The following is a 25399-nucleotide window of genomic DNA, read 5'->3' as shown; positions in this document are numbered from 1 at the left end:
TGCTTTTATCTAACAATACAGCAACTGCTTTTTATTTTAAACAAGTATTCCAAGGACATAAAATTAAAGAATAACCTAAAAAAGGGTTTATGAAACGCTGTGTTGTTCTAAATCAGGCACAATGGGAGAGAGATATAAACAGATATTATATCTTTTAATGTAGGAATGCATTATGGCCTATTAATTACATAATGCCTTTACAGTGTACCAGAGCGTCACACATGTAGAGTCATTTCCCTTTATTTTATTCATCCCCAACACCGCCCATCTCCTGCCTGGGAGGATGGGTGTGGATGCACGGTTTCAAATTACACACAAATTACAGACCTGCTCAACAGGCCCCTCTCCGGCTGCCTCTGCACCTTCATTGGTTGAGACCCAACCGCTACATTCAACCAGCCTGTTTCCTGCATGGCAAATACCCTTTGTCTAAGAGGAAATGACATCACAGCGACAGGACCTGCCACAAATACACTGAAAACAGATGAGGACCAAACGTCTTTCAGATGAGTTTTGACTCTGAGTTGGACACAGTTCAACCTCTACTGCACAAAGGAAAACCTATGAGGCAAAACAGTCAGGCCGTAAAACAGCTTTTGGAACGGCCACTGTGAAGTATGTCTGCGGGAAACATAGAGACTCCGCGAGACTCAACATGTCAAAGTGGGACTGTTGTTTTTTTCTCGAACCCTTTGATGAGTGGTGAGTAGCTGCTGGCAGTGTGTGCACGCACTGCAGCTGAAGTGTATTTACTGCTTTACATGGAAAGTTTCACATTATCATATTAATGCATATTTAAGTCACTTGAAGGTGTGATACTGACTAAGTTGTGTTTTAACGTCTGCACCTAGATGTTCAATCAGACTGGTCTCCAGTTCATGATGCTGCCTTTAATGGACGTGTCCTCTCTCTGCAAAGACTCATTGCTCAGGTAAAGTTATTTTAGATGAATGTTTTGTCTGAAAATCATCATATTTGTGAAAGACCCCATGTTTTCTCTACTGAAATCTTGTTGTGGATAGTTTACTATTAAATCTCCTAATGTGCGTCTACAGCATTTCAGTGACTCTATATGTACTGTGTATGGTTCACAGGGTACATGCGTCAATCTGAGCACTCTGGACCAGGTTTCTCCCCTCCATGGAGCATGTATGCAAGGCAACGTGGCTTGTGCCAAGCTTCTGATTGAAAATGGGGCAAATGTTAGTAAGGCATCATTGTCTGACTACGCTTTTTTGTGAATATAATCAACAATGTTTTGTGTCTTTCTTTGAAACTCTAGATCCTGCTCTAGTCTATCTAGAAGGAAACCGTATCAATTATTGCTGGGTTTAACTTTTTGTTGTTGCATGTTAGTAAGAGATTAACCCAGCACACAGACACATCTGTGCATGCACAATAACATATTAACAAACATAAATCTGCTGATACAAAGTCTGACTCATCAAACCATCACAGCGCCCTGCAAGTTTGATAGCAGAACTGCTGTAAATGTTGTTTCTTAAACATAATCAACAGAGAGGTTTTTGGCTGTATATTTAAATCATTACGCCTTCACGTACTTATGCTCACATGAAGTTTGTAGAGAATGTTTTGTGAATTGTCTCAAACACATACTTACCCACGTCAGGTAAACAGTTCAACAGTGGATGGACAAACTGCCCTGTCAGAAGCTTGTGCCCGGGGCCATGTGACCTGCGTATCGCTGCTCCTTCAACATGGAGCAACTCCCTCAGGGACCAGCCAGTCCAGCTCTCCAATCCATAGGGCTGCAGCAAAAGGTGAGAGGTCACATTCCACTGCGTACACACAGATAATCTATGCTGAATTGGTATAGTCAGTCACTATAAAATGCACAAAGAGTGCCGAAACATCAGAAAAGCCCATATGAGAAAATGTATAGTGTATTAAAAATTAGTGTGCGTTGTTGTAGCCTACAAAGTAAAATTACTGCATGTTTTTCCCCCAGGGGATTCAAAGTGCAAGCAGATTTCAAAGAACATCCTTTCAAGTACATCCCTTCTCATTGTGATGATTGTGGTAACTCTGTTTAGGTCACCCAGAGTGCATTGAGTCTCTCGTTCAGTACGGCGCAGATGTGGATCAGTATATCGACCAATCAGGTTTCCCTCTCCACGTTGCCTGCTCCAATCAGCATCTGACTACTGTGAAGAAACTTCTTCAACTTGGTAAGAAGAAGTTTAACTTTAAAACTCTCCAATAAATCTGTTAGTCTTTTAGGTTACGGAGGAGATGATCAACTATAATAATAGTTTCATACCTGTTTGTTCATAAGAGGTTGTCTGTGACTTTTTGGAAAACAAATACAATATCCCATATAACATATAACTAACATATTTCGTTATTTAGTGCAATACATTTATGTTATTGTATTTTGACACCTTCGTCAAAGCTCAGTTTCACTTCAATACGTTTGTACATATTGGGTTTTAATAGGGTCAGAAGGCAGGCAACGAAGTATTTACAGGAAAACAATCAGTTTATTTTGACATATACAGCAGTGGAGTAAATGAGGGAGTAAAGCCAACATCAACAAAAAACAAGGGACAAACAACATTGCTACTCAGAACCAATACAACTTGTTTCCAGTGGTAGAAATGGTACTCAAAGGCCATTTACTTAACAGTAATAATAATAAATAGTAATAATAATGATACAAATATAAAATAATAAAATAGATTTCAATTTAAAGTTAGGTTTTCAATTACTTGTTTGGTGTCTTTATTAATACAAAAGTACAGTAGTGAAATGTGTTTACTAAAGTGCTCTACTGTACAAATGCGAGGTACTTGTACTTGAGCATTTCCAGTTCATGTTACTCTACTTCACTTTAATTCAAAGAATGCAGTACTTTCCACCCCACTATGTTTATTTGACAGCTATAGTTGTTGTTACTTCACAGATCATGATTTTACAAACAAAATATATGACCACTTTATAAAATATGTTACATTGTTATATATTAAACTGCACGTCAGTATATTGAATAGTTCAAATTAGCTCCACCTTGTCCACCCACAACAGTTAAATGGCTGCTTACACATGAATGTATCAGTAATAATAATAATGATCCAATATTATACAGTAATCTATACTAACACTTACAGGGACCATTCTTCTGCATTGTGAGTATGTTACTTGTTAGACTTTAAGTACATTCTTATAGTTTTACTTATTAATACTTTTAGTGGTGGCATTTTAAATGCAGGACTTTCACTTGTAAGGGAGTATTTTCCGTTCTTAGTATCTTTTACTCAAGTAAAGGATCTGAATACTTTCTCCACCACTGCAGTGGCACTATGTGTAACTAGCTGGTAATATGTTTTTGCATGTAAAACCTTAATTTGCCAGATAAATGTAATGGAGTACAAAGTAGCATTAAGGAAAAATGCTGAAACAAAGCACTAAAATAAAGCACAAATATCTCAAAACGATATGTAAATACAGCCCTTTCTTCCCGTGTAAAATTAAATGTGTTTTACATAAGTCAAATAAATCATTTATGACTTGAGTAAATGCAGTCTATCTTAGAAATGACCCAAAGTATTTTATGTAAGCTTTAAAGAGGATAAATGGTGCTCTGTGCTCTGCTGTAGAAGTGGACACGCTTTTGTCTGAACTGTCAGAGGATCTCCTCACCAGTTATGTAATATGAGGACATCATACCTCATTAGTCTCATGATCTCCTTAAGGTGCTAGTGTGAACAACTGTGTGTCTGGTGACTCCCCACTGCACATCACTGCTCGTCTGTCCAGCCCTGAGTTGGTGTCTGTCCTGCTTGACCACGGGGCCGACCACTCCCTAAGGAACTCAGAGGGCAAACAGCCACTGGAACTGGCACCTCGCAACAGCCTGGTGGAGAGGCTGTTGAGACAAGCAGGAGGTATTCAACCCAAACTAACCGAGTAGCCTCACTGTGGGGATTTGTGGTGCCATAAGGTAATAATCTAAACATCTCTCTATCATGGCTCCTTGCTTCTCCCCTGATGCCTGCCCAGGAGTGTCTCCTCTAACGCAGCTGTGTCGGCTGCACATCAGAAAAACTGTGGGCAAGCAGAGGCTGGGTGGGATTCACGACCTTCACCTTCCCAGAGAAGTGAAACAGTATCTTCTGTACCAATCAGACCCAGGGGGAGATCGAATGCACTGAGTAACTCAACTATCCATTGCCAGAGCTTGAGAAATTCCCTTCTAGGCCAGCAGGGGGAGTACTTGCTATATAATTGCTCGTAGTTGTGGTAGTAATTAACTGTAATTCTTTCTTTGTGGCAGACCTCTGTAAACAAACTGAACAAGATCAATCTGGACTTTTATGTGGAAACTTTAAAGTCTTGGAGCAAGTTTTTATCATTAAATATTCATAACATATACATATTTAAAATGAGAATATGGGCTCATACGGTCTAATAAATGTTGCAAAATTAATAAGATAAGATAAGATATTCCTTTATTTGTCCCACAATGGGGAAATTCCAATGTTTAATAAAGTTTTATATACTGAAATTACATTCAGCTAATATTGTAGTTTTTGTTGCTTTTGTTTCCAGCTGTTTTTAATGCTGCTGTATTGGGATTCTTTCCTTTAGACCTACAACACATAAAACTTAATCTCATATGAAATCTTCTTTATGTTCTGTACAGAATTTCTGGAAATAGTTTAGTGTCTTTAATCCTTGCAGGGCATGTAGTAAAAAAATTTACAAGAGCTAAAATTCAAAAAATACATTTGTAGATAAATTGACAACACAGACAAGTCATGTCCAGTTCAGTTATTACCAAAGTGTCTACATTGTCGAAGCTGAACACATCAGTGGAGAAGTTATCATGACATGATCGATGACACAAATGTATTTTTTATACTGTAATTATCATGACTAAAGAATAAAAATGAATATTAATTCACATTAAAGATATCAGAGATTTCAGACTGGATGGGAAAAACATCAGTGGGCCTTTGTGTTTTATCTGTCATATGTAGCTGGGTGGCTGTTGTGTTTTCCAATAATTTCAAGCATGGTCATAGATAACCAGTAATTATGAGTCAGCATCCAGTTCGCATAACTTACTTTCTTTTCAATTACTCTTTTATTTTTTAAAAGAATTCTTGTACTATTTTAGTTTTAGTGTCTTTGGTTACAAATGTGCTGATTTTGATTGTAAAGCACAAACAAAGCTTTAATAAATACTGATATAATATTATTATTATCAGTATTATACAGTGTGTGTCTATTTAAGACATGCACTGTTTAAAGGCAGATATAGGCTCTGTTTTCCCAGAGCCTAAAGAGTATATGTGAAAAACAAGACACGCACATGGCTCGAGCAAAATAAACCCAAAAACAAACATTATGTGAACACCGAATGCCAAAACACGCCACAAAAACTGACACTGAAGTATACATAGAATGAATGAATACGTTATAACCCGGTTACACTACATATTTTTCCTTAAGGCTCAGTTCAGTCAAGTAAAGCCACGAGGATACAGCCCTACATCAACATAATGAATGCTCTCCCCCGGGCCCTGTGGCTGTCTGAGAAATGGAGCTATGCCGATGTTTAATTGAAGAATTAGGCATTTATAAGCGTCTAATTTTCTTGTGGTGCCCTATTACTTATAATAACCTGAGGAGGAGAGAGGGCACTGCAACAAAGATAAGGCGGTGATCTATACACATTAATTCAGATGATAGAAACCGAAGAATACAATGTTTTATTTACGTCACTAGCTCTCCAAGGCCTTAATGTAGTATTTACCATGTGCTGGCTGATTTCATGCTAATCACTTGTTTATCCACTGCCTTAAGCAGGAACGTGCAATGGAAAATACATCCATCTTTTCTTCTTGATTTTCTCAATAGTTTTGTCCGCACAAGTTGCATAAATATTGAGTGTGAGAGAGGCATCTTGCTTCCAGAGCTCCTAGCAGCTTGTCACCATCCTTAACCCAAAACTCTTCAAGGGCTCACTGACTTCTGACCCGTGTGTTTGTCTTTGCTTATAAGGAAAAGAGTGAAAATGGAGAATAAACCTTATATGTATGTATGATTTTTGTGTAACTACACACTTATGGAAGCTGAATAATGGTTACAACCAGTGGTTTCAACGTGTGATACTGTAGTTCAACATCAACATCCTCTCCGTGGTTAAAAGTTGCTCAACACACCCACACACTTGTTATTAAATGCAGCACTCATTAACTCCCACCGTCAATCCCCACCCCGTCCCAATTTGCCACTTGAACTAAATCATCGCCCCCTCAAACATCGCATGAGTGCCTGGAGGTCAGCCACACGTTGAACTGTGTTTCAATTTAACTGGTGTTTAATGTTAAATCAATACTGTGGTTGAGCTTCTGACTTCTCACATACAGTGTCCACTGCCTGTAATGAGTGAAATATAGACAATCAGGTGAGATGAGCCTGGTCTGGTCTGGCAATCAGTGTCAAATGACCGCCCAAGTAATTTCCCCACTATAGCCAGTGTGCCATCACTGATGACGGTGTTGTGTTTTGCTCAGTGCAGTGTACAAGAACGACTTCCTGGGTTCAGTCAGGCCCTGCGTGGCACTTAGATGCACTTAAAATCAACCCACCTATGTGTGATACCAAAGCTTTTACTTTTATTCTCTAGAGGCGATCACTCCATTAACCCTCGTCCTTTTTTTTTTTTTTTAGTGGATAGGCACTTTCTACACAAATAGCGCAAAATGCATTTCTTACCGAGGGTTTAAGTGAATGCATCCAGCGCACACGCTCACTTAAAACTACCCAATTGCTTCCACCAACAGCTATTAATGGAGATGTTTTATAAAAAGAGGGAACCGTATGAAGGGTAACCACTGAAACAGAATGAGTTACAGAACAAGCCACACAATGCAATCTTCAGGGGAATAAACATTTTGCGGGGCCTGAAACGGCCCCGTGTTTATAATCAACGTAGGATTAGTTTACTCGTTATTGCATGAGTCATTCTAATCATCCCTCGCATGCGAGCAGCCACCACCTACTGCGAACAAGCTGCAAATGTTGCTGCCAGACAACCCCTCATGTGCACACATCTAATAACCCAATTGCGATCATTCCTTGTGCGGCGGCTCACGTCCTGATTGCTCTGAGCTGGATCTTGTTATAGATATCAGTGCTCCTACTAAGCTACAAGTGGCTTGTGCCATGTCCTTGTACTCGCCAGTAATTGCTTTGGTATTTTTAGTTTGCCCGGTGTTGGGGTAATTAAAACAAATAGGAGATAGCGGAGACAGATATCTCCTGTGGCTCCTTGGTCTGAGTGCGGAGCGGTTTAGTAAGGTCATACACTGCCATGTTTTCAATTAGACACCTCCGTACTAATGAGGGTTTATTAAAGAGTGTGAATACTTATGCAAAACAAGACTACCGAGTGACCCAAACATCTACATCTCAGGATAAAGGCGGGTGTGCAGATGCTCTTCTTAGCTACACAAATTTCCTTTTTTGTTTTAATCTATGTCCGACTATGCTGGGAGAAAAAGCATGTTCAACAAAATGATGTAAATTGACAAAAGTGTTTATTTTTTACATTCTGTAGATTTCTACAATATAAAAAATTGTAGATTATTATGATCACAAAAATAACTGTGACTTCTGCAATAAATACACATTTATTTTTCAATGATCCGTCATAAAAAATACATTATTATTGATCTGATGTCACGTTGTTAAAAATGTCTCTGTTGTATTTACTCTCAAGTGCCTGAAAAGCACCAAGTACAATCACTTCTTATAACAACTCACATGTCCCTAAAGTCGGCCCCCCTCAAATGCATGACAGCAACCTGTGAGGAGTACAGGGGAGGCGAGGAGGAGGAGGAGGAGGAGGAGGAGGGGAGAGTCCAGGATGACCGTGCCCCCCCCCCGCCCTCGCTGGAACTGTCTGTGTATCTGTGGTCGATAGATTAGCCACAGCTCCCTTAGCCGGAGGGAGCGGTGGCAAGTCAGGACGGCTGCTGGGAAGTACCCAGCATGAAGAGACACAGCAGGTTCAGCACCACAAGGACCAGCACCAACCCAGTGAGAACCTTCTGCACCCACAGACACGTATTCAGCTTCTGCTCCATCCGTGAGTTGCAGGCCATCAGTCGCATGAGCTGGTGAGATAAGAGAAAACTGGTTCATTGACCTAGTTTGTCAATCTAAGCAGCCTTGTAATGAAATTCATGAAAAAAAAAAAAAAAAAAAAAGAAAAGAAAAGAAAATATATATATATATATATATATATATATATATATATATATATATATATATATATATATATATCGGGATGTTAGAGATGCACAGTCGTTTAAAAGAAACGCTTTGACATTTTGGGAAATACGCTGGTTAGGTTTCTTACCACGAGTTAGAAGAGGAAGAGGAAGAGGAAGAGGAAACAACTGGCCTATCTTTCTCCTCCTATGAGCACAACTAAAAGCCTATTGACATGTTACATTTTATTTATTTAATATGTACATAAACAGAAAAGCAAAAATTTGAGTTTTGAAGGGTTACGTGCTATAACTAGTCCCCTGGAGAACAACAGTCAACTGCAGTGACTTCAGAGTGCAGAGTCTTGTTGTTACCTTGAGCTTGTGAGACAATCAGCAGAGAGGCAACACAAAACTGTTGGTCGGGTCCTGAAACTGTTGTTTGTCAATAAACAGTTATAGCACGCAACTCCCATGAAAGCTACAACTGTAGTTTTTTTTTTACTTGATGCTGGAAAGTGTGTCTTTTAACATTGGACAGAGCCAACGGGCTAATTGCTTCCCCTTGTTTCCAGTATTTATGCTAAGCTAGGCTAACTGCCTCCCTGTTCCAGCTCCATAGTTAACACACGGATGTGAGAGTGGTGTAAATGTTCTCATCCAATGCTCTGCAAGTTAGCAAACAAGCATATCTCCCAAAATGTGAAGAATATTAATAATAGTTATAAACCAGGTAGTTGTACCTAACATTATACAATCAATCTAAATGTTAAACGTACTCATATGAAATGTAAGTGATCATTACGTCTTTATTGGTGCCATTCACCTTTCTGAGTCTGATCTTTCAAGAGATTGTTAATAATTGTTCAACTGATGTGGTAGTATTGAACTACAATGGGTTGTTAAACAATGAGTCTACAAAGTCTATAATGGGGGTCAAATGTATCTCAATGAACAAATAAACTGTAACTTAAAGATAATACTGGAAGTAGTGTAGAGGAACAAGGCTTCTCTTCCACCAGAACTCACCGCTGTGTTTAATTCCTGCTGCCCGTTGGTCCCTGCCTCCACAGGGCTGTCCCTGAGAGGACTCACTGTGGGTTTAGCACTCTCCAGAAGATGACAGCGCAATCTGTGGGAAAGTCACAATCTAATGAGCGGAGGCCATCCGGGTGATATTCAGCCATTACAACTGTAATGAGAACTGTGCGGCAACAGAACATCACCAAGAGTGTACAAATTCTTTCAGATATTTACTGACATGGCTAAAAAGGGAGCACAGCCGCATACCTGTGTTCCATGACCTTAGTTTTTGGTACTTCTTTCCAGAACTGTGCCAGTTCTTGTGATCCAACACTGTCCATCTCGGCAGCCATAACCAAAAATCTGTCCTGTGGAGAGGCTTGAGAGCCTGCCAAACAACATTCAGGGCAACATTAACCTCTTTCACTATGGCTTTCTTAAGTATATTGATTTCTAAGCAATTTCCAGAACAGAAGTGCTTGCCATTAAATTGCAGAAAAATACAATTCTTATAGAAATCTCCAAATATCAAGTTAAGATAGAGTTTTCATACCAAATGACAGCAGGAATGTTTCTAGTGTTATACAAGGACTTGAATATGGTATTTCGGAGGGATTTTTGACCATTTGTATCACTTCCCAAGTGGTCATACATTGTTACAATTTGCAACAAATCTGTATCCCATTACATAAAAACAGAAACGGGAAGGGTTTCAGAATTGAAATGAGTTTAAATCAAAAACAAAACCAAGGTAGCTGGCTGACTTGGTTTAAAAACAGAAACAGAGGGGCTATGTTAAAAGGATTTACTGCTAAATATGATAGTATTGAGAAAAAACCCCACCGCAGCATAAAAGCTAGGGGGGAAAGCAACCCTGAAATAGGTAGCCCTGCTTCCTGAGTTGTATGCAGCACATCATAACCTACAGCTGACATTTCAGTACTTTGAAGGCCACAAAATGTTTTCACTGGCACAGCACTGTCAGTTGTCTGATAGTTTGTTTTGGGGAGATGATTCTTTTATCACTGTTGAAATATGTATGTCAGGCAAAGAAAAGTGGATGCTGGCACTTTGGGAAGGTAATAGACTGGACCTTTTGATTATTCTGAAGTTCAGTATTTGAAAATATCTACTGAGTGCAGAGTTAAAGTGCAGTACCTCCGTGTAAGGACACCACTATATCTACTGATGCTCCTGCTTCACAACAGCTGCTACTGGGCTTGACTCTGTACTTCTCAGGTGCTGTGGTCCGTACCTGTGGACACACCAGAGACATTGTCAGACTATGAAATGTCCAAAAATAGGGACAAAAGCCCATCTCAATTCCCCACAGCTCATGTTGACGTCTTCAAAATACTTGTTTTGTCTGACTAGTAGTCTGAAACCGACAATTCAATTTACAGTTACATACAGTGGGTACGGAAAGTATTCAGACCCCTTTAAAATTTTAATTTTTGCAAATTTATTAAAAAAGAAAAACTGAAATATCACATGGTCATATGTATTCAGACCCTTTGCTGTGACACTCATATTTGACTCACATGCTGTCCATTTCTTCTGATCCTCCTTGAGATGGTTCTGCTCCTTCATTGGAGTCTAGCTGTGTTTAATTAAACTGATTGGACTTGATTAGGAAAGGCACACACCTGTCTGTATAAGACCTTACAGCTCACAGTGCATGAGAATCATGAGGTCGAAGGAACTGCCCAAGGAGCTCAGAGACAGAATTGTGGCAAGGCACAGATCTGGCCAAGGTTACAAAAGAATTTCTGCAGCACTCAAGGTTCCTAAGAGCACAGTGGCCTCCATAATCCTTAAATGGAAGAAGTTTGGGACGACCAGAACTCTTCCTAGACCTGGCCGTCCAGCCAAACTGAGCAATCGTGGGAGAAGAGCCTTGGTGAGAGAGGTAAAGAAGAACCCAAAGATCACTGTGGCTGAGCTCCAGAGATGCAGTAGGGAGATGGGAGAAAGTTCCACAAAGTCAACTATTACTGCAGCCCTGCACCAGTCGGGGCTTTATGGCAGAGTGGCCCGACGGAAGCCTCTCCTCAGTGCAAGACATATGAAAGCCTGCATAGAGTTTGCCAAAAAACACATGAAGGACTCCCAGACTATGAGAAATATGATTCTCTGGTCTGATGAGACCAAGATTGAACTTTTTGGCGTTAATTCTAAGCGGTATGTGTGGAGAAAACCAGGCACTGTTCATCACCTGCTCAATACAATCCCAACAGTGAAACATGGTGGTGGAAGCATCAGGCTATGGGGATGTTTTTCAGCTGCAGGGACAGGACGACTGGTTGCAATTGAAGGAAAGATGAATGCGGCCAAGTACAGAGAGATCCTGGAAGAAAACCTCTTCCAGAGTGCTCAGGACCTCAGACTGGGCCAAAGGTTCACCTTCCAACAAGACAATAACCCTAAGCACACAGCTAAAATAACAAAGGAGTGGCTTCGGAACAACTCTGTGACCATTCTTGACTGGCCCAGTCAGAGCCCTGACCTAAACCCAATTGAGCATCTCTGGAGAGATCTGAAAATGGCTGTCCACCAACGTTCACCATCCAACCTGATAGAACTGGAGAGGATCTGCAAGGAAGAATGGCAGAGGATCCCCAAATCCAGGTGTGAAAAACTTGTTGCATCATTCCCAAGAAGACTCATGGCTGTAGTAGCCCAAAAGGGTGCTTCTACTCAATACTGAGCAAAGGGTCTGAATACTTATGACCATGTGATATTTCAGTTTTTCTTTTTTAATAAATTTGCAAAGATTTCTACATTTCAGTTTTTTTCTGTCAAGATGGGGTGCTGAGTGTACATTAATGAGAAATAAAATGAACTTTTTTGATTTTAGCAAATGGCTGCAATGAAACAAAGAGTGAAAAATTTAAAGGGGTCTGAATACTTTCTGTACCCACTGTATATAATAGTGAATGACAATTTTGCTGAAGAAATTACTTGAACTACTTATTTGACAAAACTTTCTGTTGAAAGATTTATCAATCTAATTATTTCATATTCATTTATTTTAGCAGTAAAGCCATTGTTCTGTAAACTCATGCCGTGTTCACAAACTTAAGCACAGAAGTCAGTGCGCACACACCACACGCACGTGAGTGCCTTCACACTCACCTTGAAGGCCACTTGATTTTTGGTCACATTGCTCAGGATAATGAGGCTTTTTTTCTCTGTCTCTCCAGAACCAAAGCTGAGCTCCTCTGCAGGGCTGGTGGGAGAGAAGAGAAAAAGTACACATTGTAAAACAAGAGCCACATTAAAACAGCTGTCTGGGTGGAAACCAGTGGCCTGGGTCTTAAAAATACAGTTAAGCTTGTGTTATAAAATGTCTATTTGTGCACTTCAGTACTGCTAGATGTAGACAGAAGTTTCCATTTGCTTCACAGCATGCGTTATTGTTTCTCTCTCTCTTATGTACCTTATTAAAACAGACTGGACTGTTACGATTCCTGTGCCTCGCAGTCTATGTGGTGTGATTATCCTGGGACACCTTAGCAATCTGCTTCAGCAAAGCTTTCCTATAGTAGCAAGTTTTTGCAGCTAAAAAAAGATTAAAAGCATGCTTTCAAATACAGTATTTCTGTCGAGCATGTTTACTTTAATATAGATGCGGTCCTCCCGTAACTGAAATACCCTGCCAAAGGGCTCCCGGGGACAAAATTGAGTTGTTGTTGTTGAGCTGTGTGTACCACAAGCAGGTGGTCAGCACCTGTAATTTTATTTTCCATTTAATTTAGAAGAATGTACCACCAACGACACAAGACCCCGCTACAAGAGAGTACGAATTTTCATCTTAATGGCCATATCGTTCTCTGGCGCTCGTTGTTGGTGAGCACTCAGGCGGATTTTCCTAGCCGAGTTAGCAACAGTCTAACTCTATAAATAGTATGGATTTGATAAATTCAGCCTCAGTAAACAGTGAACCCTTATTGCATTGGGGACTTTAGCCAAGAAACTAGAAAATGGATTATAATATCTGCTTCACATTTATAACGCTTCTCATTGATGTAGCTTGGCTATGTTGGACTAAAACTGCTCGGAACAAAGCTATATATTTTTTCCTTGCCTTCATGTGCCCCCCCCGCCAGTAAAACAGCTGTAGAGTTTGGCACTCAGAATCAGTCTACGGGCTCTGGAAACCTTTGGCAAACACAAGATCAAAGCCCCCTACTCCCCTCTAAAGCCCACAGCCTCGAATTAAGGCTAACACAGCTCAGAAACATAATTGCATTTAAGGCTCATTTAAATCTGTTTATCACTATAATTCACAGCCCAGAGCTGTCAAAATCCTCACATCAAAGCGGTTACTCTGGAAAAAACAGAACTCAACGGACCTTATTCATGAAAATGAGGAGTAACATCATACAGTGCGAGAATGCACTGCTGGATATTTACCCAAGAACCAACCAGATCATTGTTATTGCTGTACTCCTTTGCAATACACCGCTTCTGAAGTCAATATCCCCTTTGCAATTCAATGAGTGCTCAATTAAAACATGTTTGACGACGTGCCCCATTCTTAAAGTTCAATTTACCATTGGCCTGTGTTTCTCACTGAACAATTTATGGGTAGCATCCTTAATTCCTGCCCACATGTGACCAGATCAATTGAGCTGTAAAGGTACAAACACGTCAATAATGACTTTAGGCTTTCAGCCAATACGTGAAGAGAACCTTTTTGTCAATATGTACAAGGCAATTAAAATTCTCTTTGCATATGGCTCATTTAATACACATACACTCAGTTGCCAGTTTATCAGGTACACCTATCTCTAATAATGAAGTCTTAATACAGTTGCCTTCATGAACTCATAATGTAAAATTTTTATTTTAGCTAGGTGCACTTCATAAACTGGCAATTGGGTGTACATTTATTCAGAGGGGTAGGAGTGTAAAGTCAGACATAATGCAACACCTGAACAAGGTGTGGGGTGTCTTGCTCAAAGGATAAATGCACCATAAGTTCTGGGCATCAAATCAGAATTAATTTGGTGACCAGTCAACCTCTCTGGCTCGGATGCAGGTTCAAGACAACACAACTGGATGCTTTCACACCTAACCTGTTTGTTTCGGTTAAAACGAACTCTTACGCATTTGCCTGGTTAGCAAATTTTGTTTGGGCTGCTATGATTTTCCTTGATCAATCAGACAGAAGAAGTTAAACCTGCAGTTTATTGTTGAGTTTGTATCCTACTCCGTGTATTTTGGGAGTTCATTAAGTCTATTAAAAAGTGCTGCACATAGCGATCCTAAACTAATACACACATACTATTGGTGCTCAAGATAAGTCATTTTGTCCTTACTCATAGCTTGCGTTATGCAAGTCTAATAATACAACATGAGCTCTTTGTGAAACCAGAGAAAATAAATATACACATGAGAAGCATTAAAGTGCTGCAAGACCTGCTATCAGTCATCAGGATTTGATTTCCCCATGTGGGTCTCATTGCCTGTATGAACACAAACTGGACCAGAACAGCAGGACTATCTCCTGTTCTCCATTGGTCCAGACCAAATGTACCAAACTACTGGTGTGAAAGCGATTTAAAAAGTGAACAGCCATATTAGCAGCTGAGAGCCTGTACTTACAGTAGGCACTGTGGTGCTGTAGGCTAGATGCTAATGTCAACATACTAATATGCTCACACTGACATTGTTACCTTGCTTATTATTTACTATGTGCCCCATCATAATATAGTGTTGTCTGATCTTTGATAAACAGCACTAAATACAAATAATAAATAAATACAAAGCTGAGGTTTTGTTTTGCAATTAATTAATCATAGCCCGATGTATTGGACAAATTGACATTATGACCCAACGGTGGCGATAAATGACAAGTCAGGCGACCAAAGTTATTACAGTTCATCCTGAGGGGATCATGAGTATTTGTACAAACTTTCACTGATTCAATAACTGAGACATTCCACTCAAAACCCCAAATGTGAACCTCATGGTGGCGCTGGAGGAAAAGTGAGGGGTTCACAAAGTAGTTAGTATTCATCCTCTGGGCACCATGAATGCCTGAACAAAATGGCAATCTATCCAAAAAAAAAGCCAAGACTTCACTAAAAGCCAAAAATGTCAACCTGCTGGTGGTTCTAGAGTAAAGCCAAGGGATCACCAAAGTCAAAAGGGATTCGTCCTCTGGCAATCAGCAATGTCTGTATAACATTTCCTTGCAATCAATCGATCGATTGACCTACCCACCAATAGACTGACAATCCCATCCCTAGCGTCACAGTATTGCATTCTTTGAACAGCACCCAAAGGAGAGGTTGTCTGTTCCCTATAATTTGCATGCTCCCAAAAAAATCTCAATGCACTGTCAAGGAAACGTCCATCCAAACAACACGCTGCTATACTGTATTTACAGACAAAAAAATACAGCCGAGTGCGCAAACAACCTCTTCTTTCCTTCTGAACAGCAATGTGACCATGATCATCTCCTAGCGAAGTACGGAAATGTCCTGCAACCAGATGTAGAGGGGCGTGAGCAGGATGACCTACCTAACATCCAGCAGGGGGCCTTTGAAGGTGGTCAGCGGCTTCCTGGCTCCTTTGGTCCTGACGCTTGTGTCTCCTTTATCATTTTCCTCTGACCTCAAACTGTCTTCCAGGAAATTCACCTGAAACAACAAAGAACACTTAATTAGAAAAGAGACTTAGAATACTGATAATGTAATCACGTGACCTTTATCTGGTTCCTTCCTTGAAAATGAAATGTTTGACCCTTGGCCTCACATGGAGAAACGAGAAAGCTATCAGTTAATGAAGCTCTTGACAGTCATCTGTAAGGTTCTTGTGAAATAATGGTAAAGTGTAATGTCAAAATAGAATCTTTCGTGAAAATGTTTTTTTTTTATTTTTCTGAGAAACTCCTGTAATGACTCCTCCTGACCTTTGTTCCTAGTAGTCACCAGAACAACAAGTAGCATTTCCATTTGACAATGCAAGCCAGACCACAAACTTGTGACTACTCACAAAACGAAGAACGAAAGTAGCACAACCAGACCAGAAGTCATGGTATCATTCATACATTATAGAAATACTTTCACTTCAGCAAAACATCCCCAACTTTGACCCAAATAATCAGCTGACATATCTCGAGACCATACGACAGCTGACACGATAGAAATTGTGAAACGTCTGCACAAGTGTTGGGCACTGTAGATGAAGTAGCTGGGGGAGATGGATGCTTTCACAGTGTGGCTGCCACTACATGCTGTGTAAAACAGATGGGAGATTGAGCACATCATTGGAGGAAGGGAAGGAAGGGGGCAAAGGGAAGTGGAGTCTGCATGTGATGGGAACATGTGTGACTCAGAGGGGAAGTGCGTCATTTGCTGTGATAAGCAACAAAACACGTCATATTAATTTAATGGCGGACTGTCATGCAAATGCCACAATAAAGACATCAAGAGATAATCAGCTGCTGATGAAATGTCTCTATTTATTTGTCATTTTAATGAGCAAGCTCAACACAATTAGGTAATGATGTGACTAGAAAAAAAAGCAAAAACAAGTATTCATTCAAAATGAAACTTTGAAATAGACTGTCATACAGATTGTATAATTAAAAGAACAGTGTTCTGTTGAGAATCATTGGCGCTGCTTTTGCCATATCCGTCACACAAAATTTCATTATAGATAAACAAAGAGCAATTTATTTGAGAAACAAGTGAATTTAAAAAACACTTAACACTATAATAAATCACACACAAATAAATAAAATAATCTGTAATAAAAGACATCTAAAATTAGAGAACTTCACTGTGATTTCTACACATTGCGTGTAAGATAAGAAATTCAAAGACAAAGAAATGATTAAAGATTACATAATCCTAAACGCAAAGATTAGTGAAATGCTCATTAAGAGGAGTGTCCATTGATTATACAGTACATATTAAGGTTCAAAACAAGATACATGATTAGCACTCTCCAGAGTCGCAGACCTGGTGAAGGATAATGTTAGAGGACAAGGCACAAAAGGTCTTTTGTTAAAAAGTTGCCTCAAAGGCAAGGAGTGTTTAAAGTAGTGCTGAGGGTTAATAACTTCTACTGCTGTAATATAACAGTAATTATCTTAGTAGCGTTTAATCTGAGGTTAGAAGAGAAGATTGTTAATGGGCAGTAACTTCACTCTGACACGATTATAATGTGAAATGTTAAGTACTTCGCTTGGCTCAGTGTTTACATGATAATGTGCAAAAGGTAGGCTACTTCATTTAGCCTACATCCCTTGATAACAAAGTCAGACATTTTTTGTGGTCTTCAAACAGTGCAATATGATTTAGAGGGTCAAATTGAAATGTGGGGTCCAGGACAAGGTCAAGGGACGACGATGACGCCAGTCGACTGTGAAGGAGGTGCACTCACAAAAATTCAGTCACGTGAGTACACCTGACTTTCCAGCCTGTAGAAATCTTCTGGACTCTGAGCTTCTTGTGTGGGTGTGATCCTACACTGCCTTACCATCTCCAGCCCTTGTTTCAAAACAGAGAGAAAGGCAATTAGCTTCCCAATAAGTTATCAGCGCAGTGCTGCTTGGAACCCAAGAGGAATTCAGGTTGGGATGGGTGGTGGTAGTGGAAGGGGGTGGGGGTGGGGGAGTCTCTTGTTTATTTAGACAAGATGGATCAGAAGCAGGGAGCTGAGCACAAGTACTGTGGAATGCGTTCAGACGGGCTTGAAGTGTCGACAGGCTGGTAAATTAACACAGCTCCGCGGGTTTAGTCACAGCACAGGCTACCAGAAATAAACTCTAATTCATAAAGCCTGATGAAACTACTTCACTCCGTGCAAGCAGAAGTGCTGGAGCTTTGAAAACATATCAAGACAGAGAAGACACCGCTAATTAACCTGTTGTAACAATTACAAATTTCTCTTGAGCGTTCCTATTAACCTCTCATCACCACTCTCTCTAACCTTGCCTTTAATTATGTTGTGTTTGTTTTAGATACTCCTGATTAATTTTTGATAAAAGTTTATAACACCAAAGGCTCTAACTAATGAGCTTCAGGCCAAAGGGTAGGGTTGATTAAGTTTAAAATTAGTTTCTAACGTGGGCCACTGGCAGTATTTAGAAGTCACATGAATAACCTTTAACATTAATTTTCATGGTTATACAAGTCCCCTTTCAAAGCTGGAAGAGCAACTGTTTAACTCCGTCCTCTCACCCTAAATATTCCTCTACAACCCATAGAGAGCATTTGATTGAAGTCAGGCATATTCACCCACTTAGAGTATATCACAGCACGCTCACTGTGTGTATGTGTAACTAGAGTGGTTGTTTAACTAGTTTGTCTGGCTTACCTGAAAGGTTTGTTGCCCTTTCCGACAAAGGTGACTCAAATGTTTTGATATGCGAGGACTGCAGTGCTTGTTAAAACACAGTTATTGGGTTTAGCATCTGGAGAAAGAGTGTGAGGTGATGCCATGTTTATATTTTACAGTAAGAATATTAACAAACTCCAAACTTTTGACTGTAGATTATTGCTGAGGCTAACAATTGACTGATTTGCATATCTCCGCTTTATAAATCTAAATCTGTTGTGCATGACCAATGTGGTGTTTATTAACAATGGGGGCTCTGTTTGTTTGTTGGGGCTTAGGAGGCTCATGAGAGTAGCTTCGGGTGATGCAGCAACACCAGTTCTCTCCAGGAGATATAGTTTGCGTCCTATAGGCAGCAGGCTACAAAAAAGCCTCAACAGCTTCTAGAAACTAGAGCGCATTTATGTGCTATTCCTCACATCAAATGTGGGTTAAGCCCAAGTCTGCTGCTTCCTAGCTGTGGCAGAAAAACAACAAGATATCTGTAAATAACAGCTGCAACACTAAGTAACAAAGCAAAAATAATAAATAACCATGGCCGAAAACATACATACATATATACATACATACATACATACATACATACATACATACATACATACATGCATACAAGGCATTCCCTGATACCAGGCACATCCTGAGATAAACCCCTTAATGCCCTCCGTCTATTTCCATGCAAGCTTTCTCTGCACGTTGCTAGCCAGAAAAGAAGTTAAATAGATTATGAAGCGAGGGCTGGATTGTCCTGCAGGGAGTTGGTAGAATATGTGACATAAGTTTCAACCCTGACTGTGAGTAGGTAAAAATGTGGTGACACCGGAGTGAGGGGGTGGTCGACAGTGGCCGTAGACATATTCAAGACGAAGCCTGCGGGGCGTCTCGGTGATGGGCTGCGTGCTGGAATCTAGCTACAGCAGGGAAGAGCTAATAACTGACTCTGTGGACCATATGAGGAGCTGAGAGGATGAGAAAAGCAGAGCGCTGGCTGCGATGCATGGGCTTGTGTTGGTTGGATTTATTTGCAGCCAAAGACATTAGGAGTCACCTTCACAGAGACAATGAGAAAGAGCTTAACATCATCCAAATCAGGGCATTACTTGCCACTTAATTCACAGTTGTCTCCAAGGAGTGGTCTGATTACATGCTGTAATCTGAAGCTCAACTTAAAGAAAGGGAGCGAATGAAGAAACAGGAGGAATCTCTGACCACAGGGCATCCAATTTGACTACTAGCAGAATGTCACGCCCATAAAGAGATGGATACCACTGGCTTAATTGCCACAATTAGGATTGATCATGACCCAATCACTCTGAGCTCATCAAAGTGGAGACTTACAAAACACACAAGGAGCAGTCCTTTATATTGCAGAGAAATGAAAAAGGTGTACAAGGGTGAAGATGTGTTTTCATTTAGGTTAAGGGATTTTTGCTTTTAGCTCTGAAGGACTGCTAATAGCAGCTAGATATGAACTTGAAAGAAAATGTACCTTTTTGGGCTTTACAGCAACCTCAGAGTTGAAGCTGGACTCAAGTGCATCTTTGCCCTCCATTTCACCCTCTTTGCTCTCCGTGTCATCCTCACTAACAATAGGTCCGTTATCACAAATGGGCGTTTGGAAGTCGTCATCAGGAAGAGGCGGGTAGCTATACTTGAAGGGGTCCTGGAATATAGCCAGACAAGTCATATCACTACACGCATGGTTTTTTAAGTGTGTACAATCTCAATTTAGTCATACTGAAAGTCATTGATAAGAACAGGAAGTCCAATGACTTGATTATGAAATCTAACTGATGTTTATCATTTACTGAAGTGATGAAATGACTATTATTGTTTACTGGACAGTTGTGACCTGACAAAGCTGCTCAACCTACTAATTACTAATTAGATTTCAGTGTGGCACAAACATTCAAGATAGGAAAAATATTTCTTAAATTGGTTTATATTCACAACTTGCACAATATAACTGTGCATCACACCAACATTACAATGGGATCCCACTGAAAGATGATAAATATTAATGAATGGGTGACAACTACTGCACTTTCTGTAACTGTCTGACAGACACTTAATAATGCACTAAATCAGGCTATTTTGAATGCTGACACATACAGAAAGACATTATAACGTACCGTTCCACCCATGTGAGGTGGCAGGTACTCTGGGTCTATGAATGTCTGGATCTCAGATTTGGATGCAAACTTGAGCTTGCTGATTGCCTCGGGTCCCAACCAGGACTTCACAATCTTCCATGCAGCTGAAATAGAGACATGATTATGCTCAAGATGTCAGAATAATGTTATTATTTATATAAGTTACCAACGGACATAAAAACATTCAAATTTGTATGGACTGCTAAGAGAAGGCAGGCCCGTTCTCACCATTCATGATCCAAGGCATATCCACGATGATCATTTTGGCTGAAACGACAGAAAAAGGACAAAATTTGTCCATGAGAATTATGTTTCAAAATTGACTTTAAAGTAGCAAAAATCACTATTGACGAATGCTTATAACAAATTTTGTTACTTACACAAAAACTTTGGATAATATACTTTGAAGCAATTGATAATGTACTTCACAAACTCCATGTCCTGAAAGACAAAGCAGAAAAAAAACGCTGATGTAAAAAGTGTAACGACACACGGTGCTTCAGCTATAAAAGAAGCGTTATGGATTTTGAACAAGGAAAATGTTTGTTCATTCTTAACCACCTGTAGATCTGCAGTGACCCACTTAACAGAAAATGAAAATTCATTACATGCTCCTCTGAATGACCGTTCTCTCAAATGAAAAAGACTTGAGGAGGCTATTTCGCAAAGTTTTTACTTGCTGTTTTGACACCATTTGATTGCACCACCTAGATCTAACAGCTTTTAACCAGTTCAAGGTGACAGTCTTCCTAAAAACAACAACAAAAAAAAGGAGAAGAGTTCACAGCAAATGGCTTAGACTTAAATAAATTTTTACACATAAATAATAAAGGGATTCTGACATATATATATTTTTTAGATTGGGCAGATAAAACAGATAAAATAAACACTATAAATCTCATCTAGAAGCCGCATATTCAGGTGAAAGGTTCTCCTACAATGTTTTTGGATGAAAATGATAAATGTTCATCTTACTGTTTTATGTTAATCACAGTCATCAGGCAAACAGACAATATGTCAATAGATACGGCCCTGCTATCCTGGCTGGGCTCCATAATTGGCTAGAAGCCTCATTGCTATGCAGCAGACTCCCTCCCAAGCCTTAATGAGATCATACTGGCTACCCTTGCTCTAGCTTGTACTGTGGTTCAACAGCCTCAATGAGGCTGCTTTCCAAACTGATCTTCTAATCTACTCATTTCATGTTTGAGTTGCATAGCTATTTATCAATTTTGCCTTTCCTTGTGTTGGTTTATTTGTATTTAATAGAGCCATTTCTTCAGGAGAGAGCCTAGCCAATGAAACACACTCGCTGACAGAGCTTCATCAAGGAGCTAACGCCTGCGACACAGCGAGTCTTGCGGATTAGACAGTCCACTCGAATTGACCAACGGGATTTAAAGGTTACTTTAATCTCCAAAGTGTAAAACCATTGAAGCATCAGTCCCTGCAAGACCACAGCTCAAACAGCAAGAAATATGAGGATGCTCAACAGCTTTTAAATGCGGTCGCAGCAAGGAAATGGTCTTTTTCTGACATAAGAGTGAAGCTTATTTAACAGGGAGGGGATGAAAATGCAAAGTAAGTTTTGTCTTGGAGACCTGGATATAGCTGCAAGAAAAGAAGCTAAATTAAAACCTAGATTATAGCTTGACACATAAATAAAAAAAGAAGTGCTTCCTTTGAAACACCCTCATCACAGACTTACTATATTGCTGAGGCCAGACTCTGCCATGTCAAACACTACAGTGAGTGGCATCCCAGGCTCTTTCTTTGCATACCGCTCCAGCCAGAAGGCAACATACTTCTTCTTGTCCAAGATTGTTTTTGCATCCTTGGTGTGTAACTTCACTTTGAACCAGACTGAACAAAGTAAACAGAGAATACAAATGATTAATTAAGGAATTAGAAGCTTTGTATTAGTGTAGAATTTCAGTGACAGCTAAAGACTTTCTAATGTAACTGATATGTTGTCTGACAGTTAAAGAAAGGCTCAGTTGTAAGTGTGTAACATTAGAGTTTACTGTAAGCATCGCTGTAATAGAACATGCACATACAGAGCTTGTTGCCCTCTCTGTCATAGCCGTGGAGGTAGACAGCACCAGTCTCGAACATCCATTTGGGAATGACGCTCTCAGTGAGATCTGAAATACGCAGGCAGACACACACATTACTTACTGTTAACTGGTGTTTGTTATAATCTAATTATTAGCTAAACAGAATGTAACAAGGGCAATGGTTGCTTGTAAGGTTCCTATACATTTTAATATTTACTACAAAATGATTGCAACGCTTAATTTATCTAATTGACAGCTGCTTTGTCTTGACAATACTCAGCAAAGCCATCTTCTATTGCTGGAGAGGAGTCATCACAAGCACAAATATAACTAAAAGTGGTCTACAGTAGTAATAGTAACACTGTACGAAACATACATGTATGAAAACCACGAGTGGACAGCTGTACTTTCCTGGGCTTCTACTAGTAGTCTCTCACTTACTATTATTTATATACAGTTTCATAGAATCTGTTAAAGATCCCAGTTACACTTAAATCTGAAGCTGCTTGAGTTGACAGAAGATAACACACTTATCATCAACCCGGGTCGATAAAAGAACTAACATCATAAGGCCGCTGGATACTAACCATCTGAATAAATCAAATTTCCTAAAAACAACAGTTTGATAAATTTAATTTGCTGGATTACAGGCTAACAAACAGCAAAATTGAACTCCTCAGAAAACAGAGACAGTGGGGATTGTTCTCGGGGTTAGCCTATGCATGAAGATATGGGTGTTTAACGCACAATGACACTCTGTCTGGGTTCTGAGCAGCACAAAGAAAACCACAGATCTGTGTCGCAAGCTTGCTAAATATGGTAATGTCAACATTTCTGCTTTGGACATTGAACTTCAATACTTTTTTGGCACTGATGAAATCGTGCCTGTAGGATCAACTATCAAAAAGGGTTATCATGTTCCAAAAGCTGGAATTTAAGGACTATTTTACTCTCTGATTATGTAGTTCATAACTTAAATCAGACATTTTGGCAATTTTAGACAATTCTATTGAGGCAAAGTTTCTGGACAACGTCTCCTGCTTTGGCAACATTTACACTTGAGAACTTTGGCATCTTAAATGAAAATAGGGTTTTTACAAAAACATAATTTTTGTCAAACCAAGACATTTTAAAATTAGTTTTTATATATCTTTATATATTTTATATCTTTAATATCAAAAATGAGGCACTGCTCTACTTTTAGCTGATGTGAAATCGTACAAACTATTCAGCGTGGACTCTTACCATTCACACCAAACTCTTTTCTCCACTGAAGGCTTTCATCAATCATTTTCAAGGCATCATCAATGACATAAAGTCTCCATGTCAGGTAGCCTTCCACCAGTGATTCATCATTTTGAAGCCTTTCCACATCCCTGGAGTCATATTTTTCTGTTGAATCTGTAAACACAATACAAAGGCTGAATCACATGACGTTCAAAATTCAAGGAGCTCAATGTTTAACTTTCAACCACACGGACTTCCCTACTTCCATAAAAATAGTATGACCCTCTAAAAACCAAAAAGAGATGTGCTACAATAAAGTTCACCTGCGGGCCATGATGATTCTGACTATTTATATTTTTATGCATACATGTCTTCTCCTTTTTTTATATTTATGTAAATATGCTGCTAAGTTGCTGCCAAACCAAATGTTGTTGTGTTTAACAGGCAGTGACAATCAAGCCTCTAATGTTACTCTAATCTAATCTTAAACGTTATAACCACAGGCTGCATTAGTGTAAACGAGTACATGTGGCAATACAGCGCTAATGTTGGCTAACGTTAGTTATCTGTTGGAGCTTATCTGGGCTCTCAGCATTTAGGTCATGATGTCACCAACGTGACAAAGTAATGCAACAGCTAGTTAACTTACAGTATATCGATTTATCTAGCTGACAGTAACTCCAAAATGTAAGCACTAAAACAAGTGACCCGTCAAGTTAATGTCAGTTTATCCACAACAACTGTGTTACCTTGCAGGAACTCATTCTTAAATCTCTGTCTCGTCTCCTCAATTTTCTTCTCAATGTCCTGTCAAAAGAGTTCGTTCAGGTTAGAGTATGCCTTTCGTTTCAACAGACACATTTGTTTACAAAATAAATAAAAATAGCTAAAATGCTGTGTAACGGTAGTTAACGATACCTGCTCCCCTTCGTGTTGACCAAGTTCAGCCATATTCGACTGCCCCGGAGTTCCTTCTCTGTGGTAGTTCCTTGTTGAGCTAGCTAGTCTTAGCTAACGTTTAGCGTCAGAAGAATCAGTGCGGAGTGTGAAACTGGCGTCCGGTCGCCGCCATTTTGGCTCCGGCCGTGGCCCCACCTCTCTGTGTGTGTTGTTTGTTTGCGCTTGAATGAGTAGATGACGTGTTTAACTGTATTCAACAGCCGACGGAAAGCGTTTATCTAATCATCCGTATAATTGATTCGCTCAAACGGAACCAGCGAGCGTAATCTCTTCAACTCGCTGCTGTTTATCAACTCTGCACCCACAATGCACTTGGCGCTGACAGGAAGCGTTCAATTTCAGTTGGCGCGCCGCTGCGAGTGTACGTTACGGTTGTTATGAT

General features: G+C 39.8%; 2 protein-coding genes across 2 annotated transcripts; one reads left to right on the top strand and one right to left on the bottom strand.

Moving 5' to 3' along the window:
• The first annotated feature begins 368 nt into the window (after positions 1 to 368).
• On the top strand, positions 369 to 4530 carry LOC127365412 (ankyrin repeat and SOCS box protein 9). The gene is made up of 7 exons (XM_051403447.1): positions 369 to 702; positions 852 to 931; positions 1095 to 1202; positions 1631 to 1781; positions 2055 to 2189; positions 3714 to 3905; positions 4021 to 4530. Exons 1-7 carry the CDS (start codon positions 618 to 620, stop codon positions 4170 to 4172), a joined length of 903 nt encoding a protein of 300 aa, XP_051259407.1. The 5' UTR covers positions 369 to 617; the 3' UTR covers positions 4173 to 4530.
• Positions 4531 to 7551: 3021 nt separating this feature from the next.
• On the bottom strand, positions 7552 to 25125 carry mospd2 (motile sperm domain containing 2). The gene is made up of 15 exons (XM_051403444.1): positions 24976 to 25125; positions 24807 to 24864; positions 24076 to 24231; positions 22831 to 22917; positions 22482 to 22636; positions 21154 to 21214; positions 21002 to 21040; positions 20753 to 20877; positions 20110 to 20283; positions 15798 to 15916; positions 12402 to 12495; positions 10425 to 10521; positions 9534 to 9654; positions 9273 to 9375; positions 7552 to 8147 (listed from the first exon to the last, which is right to left on the bottom strand). Exons 1-15 carry the CDS (start codon positions 25006 to 25008, stop codon positions 7995 to 7997), a joined length of 1575 nt encoding a protein of 524 aa, XP_051259404.1. The 5' UTR covers positions 25009 to 25125; the 3' UTR covers positions 7552 to 7994.
• Between the last annotated feature and the right edge of the window lie 274 nt (positions 25126 to 25399).

This window comes from Dicentrarchus labrax, unplaced genomic scaffold (genome assembly GCF_905237075.1).
Source record: "Dicentrarchus labrax unplaced genomic scaffold, dlabrax2021, whole genome shotgun sequence".
Classification (NCBI taxonomy): Eukaryota; Metazoa; Chordata; class Actinopteri; family Moronidae; genus Dicentrarchus; species Dicentrarchus labrax.
The sequence above is the reverse complement of the archived record's forward strand: the minus strand, read 5'-3'. Positions and strand labels throughout refer to the sequence as shown.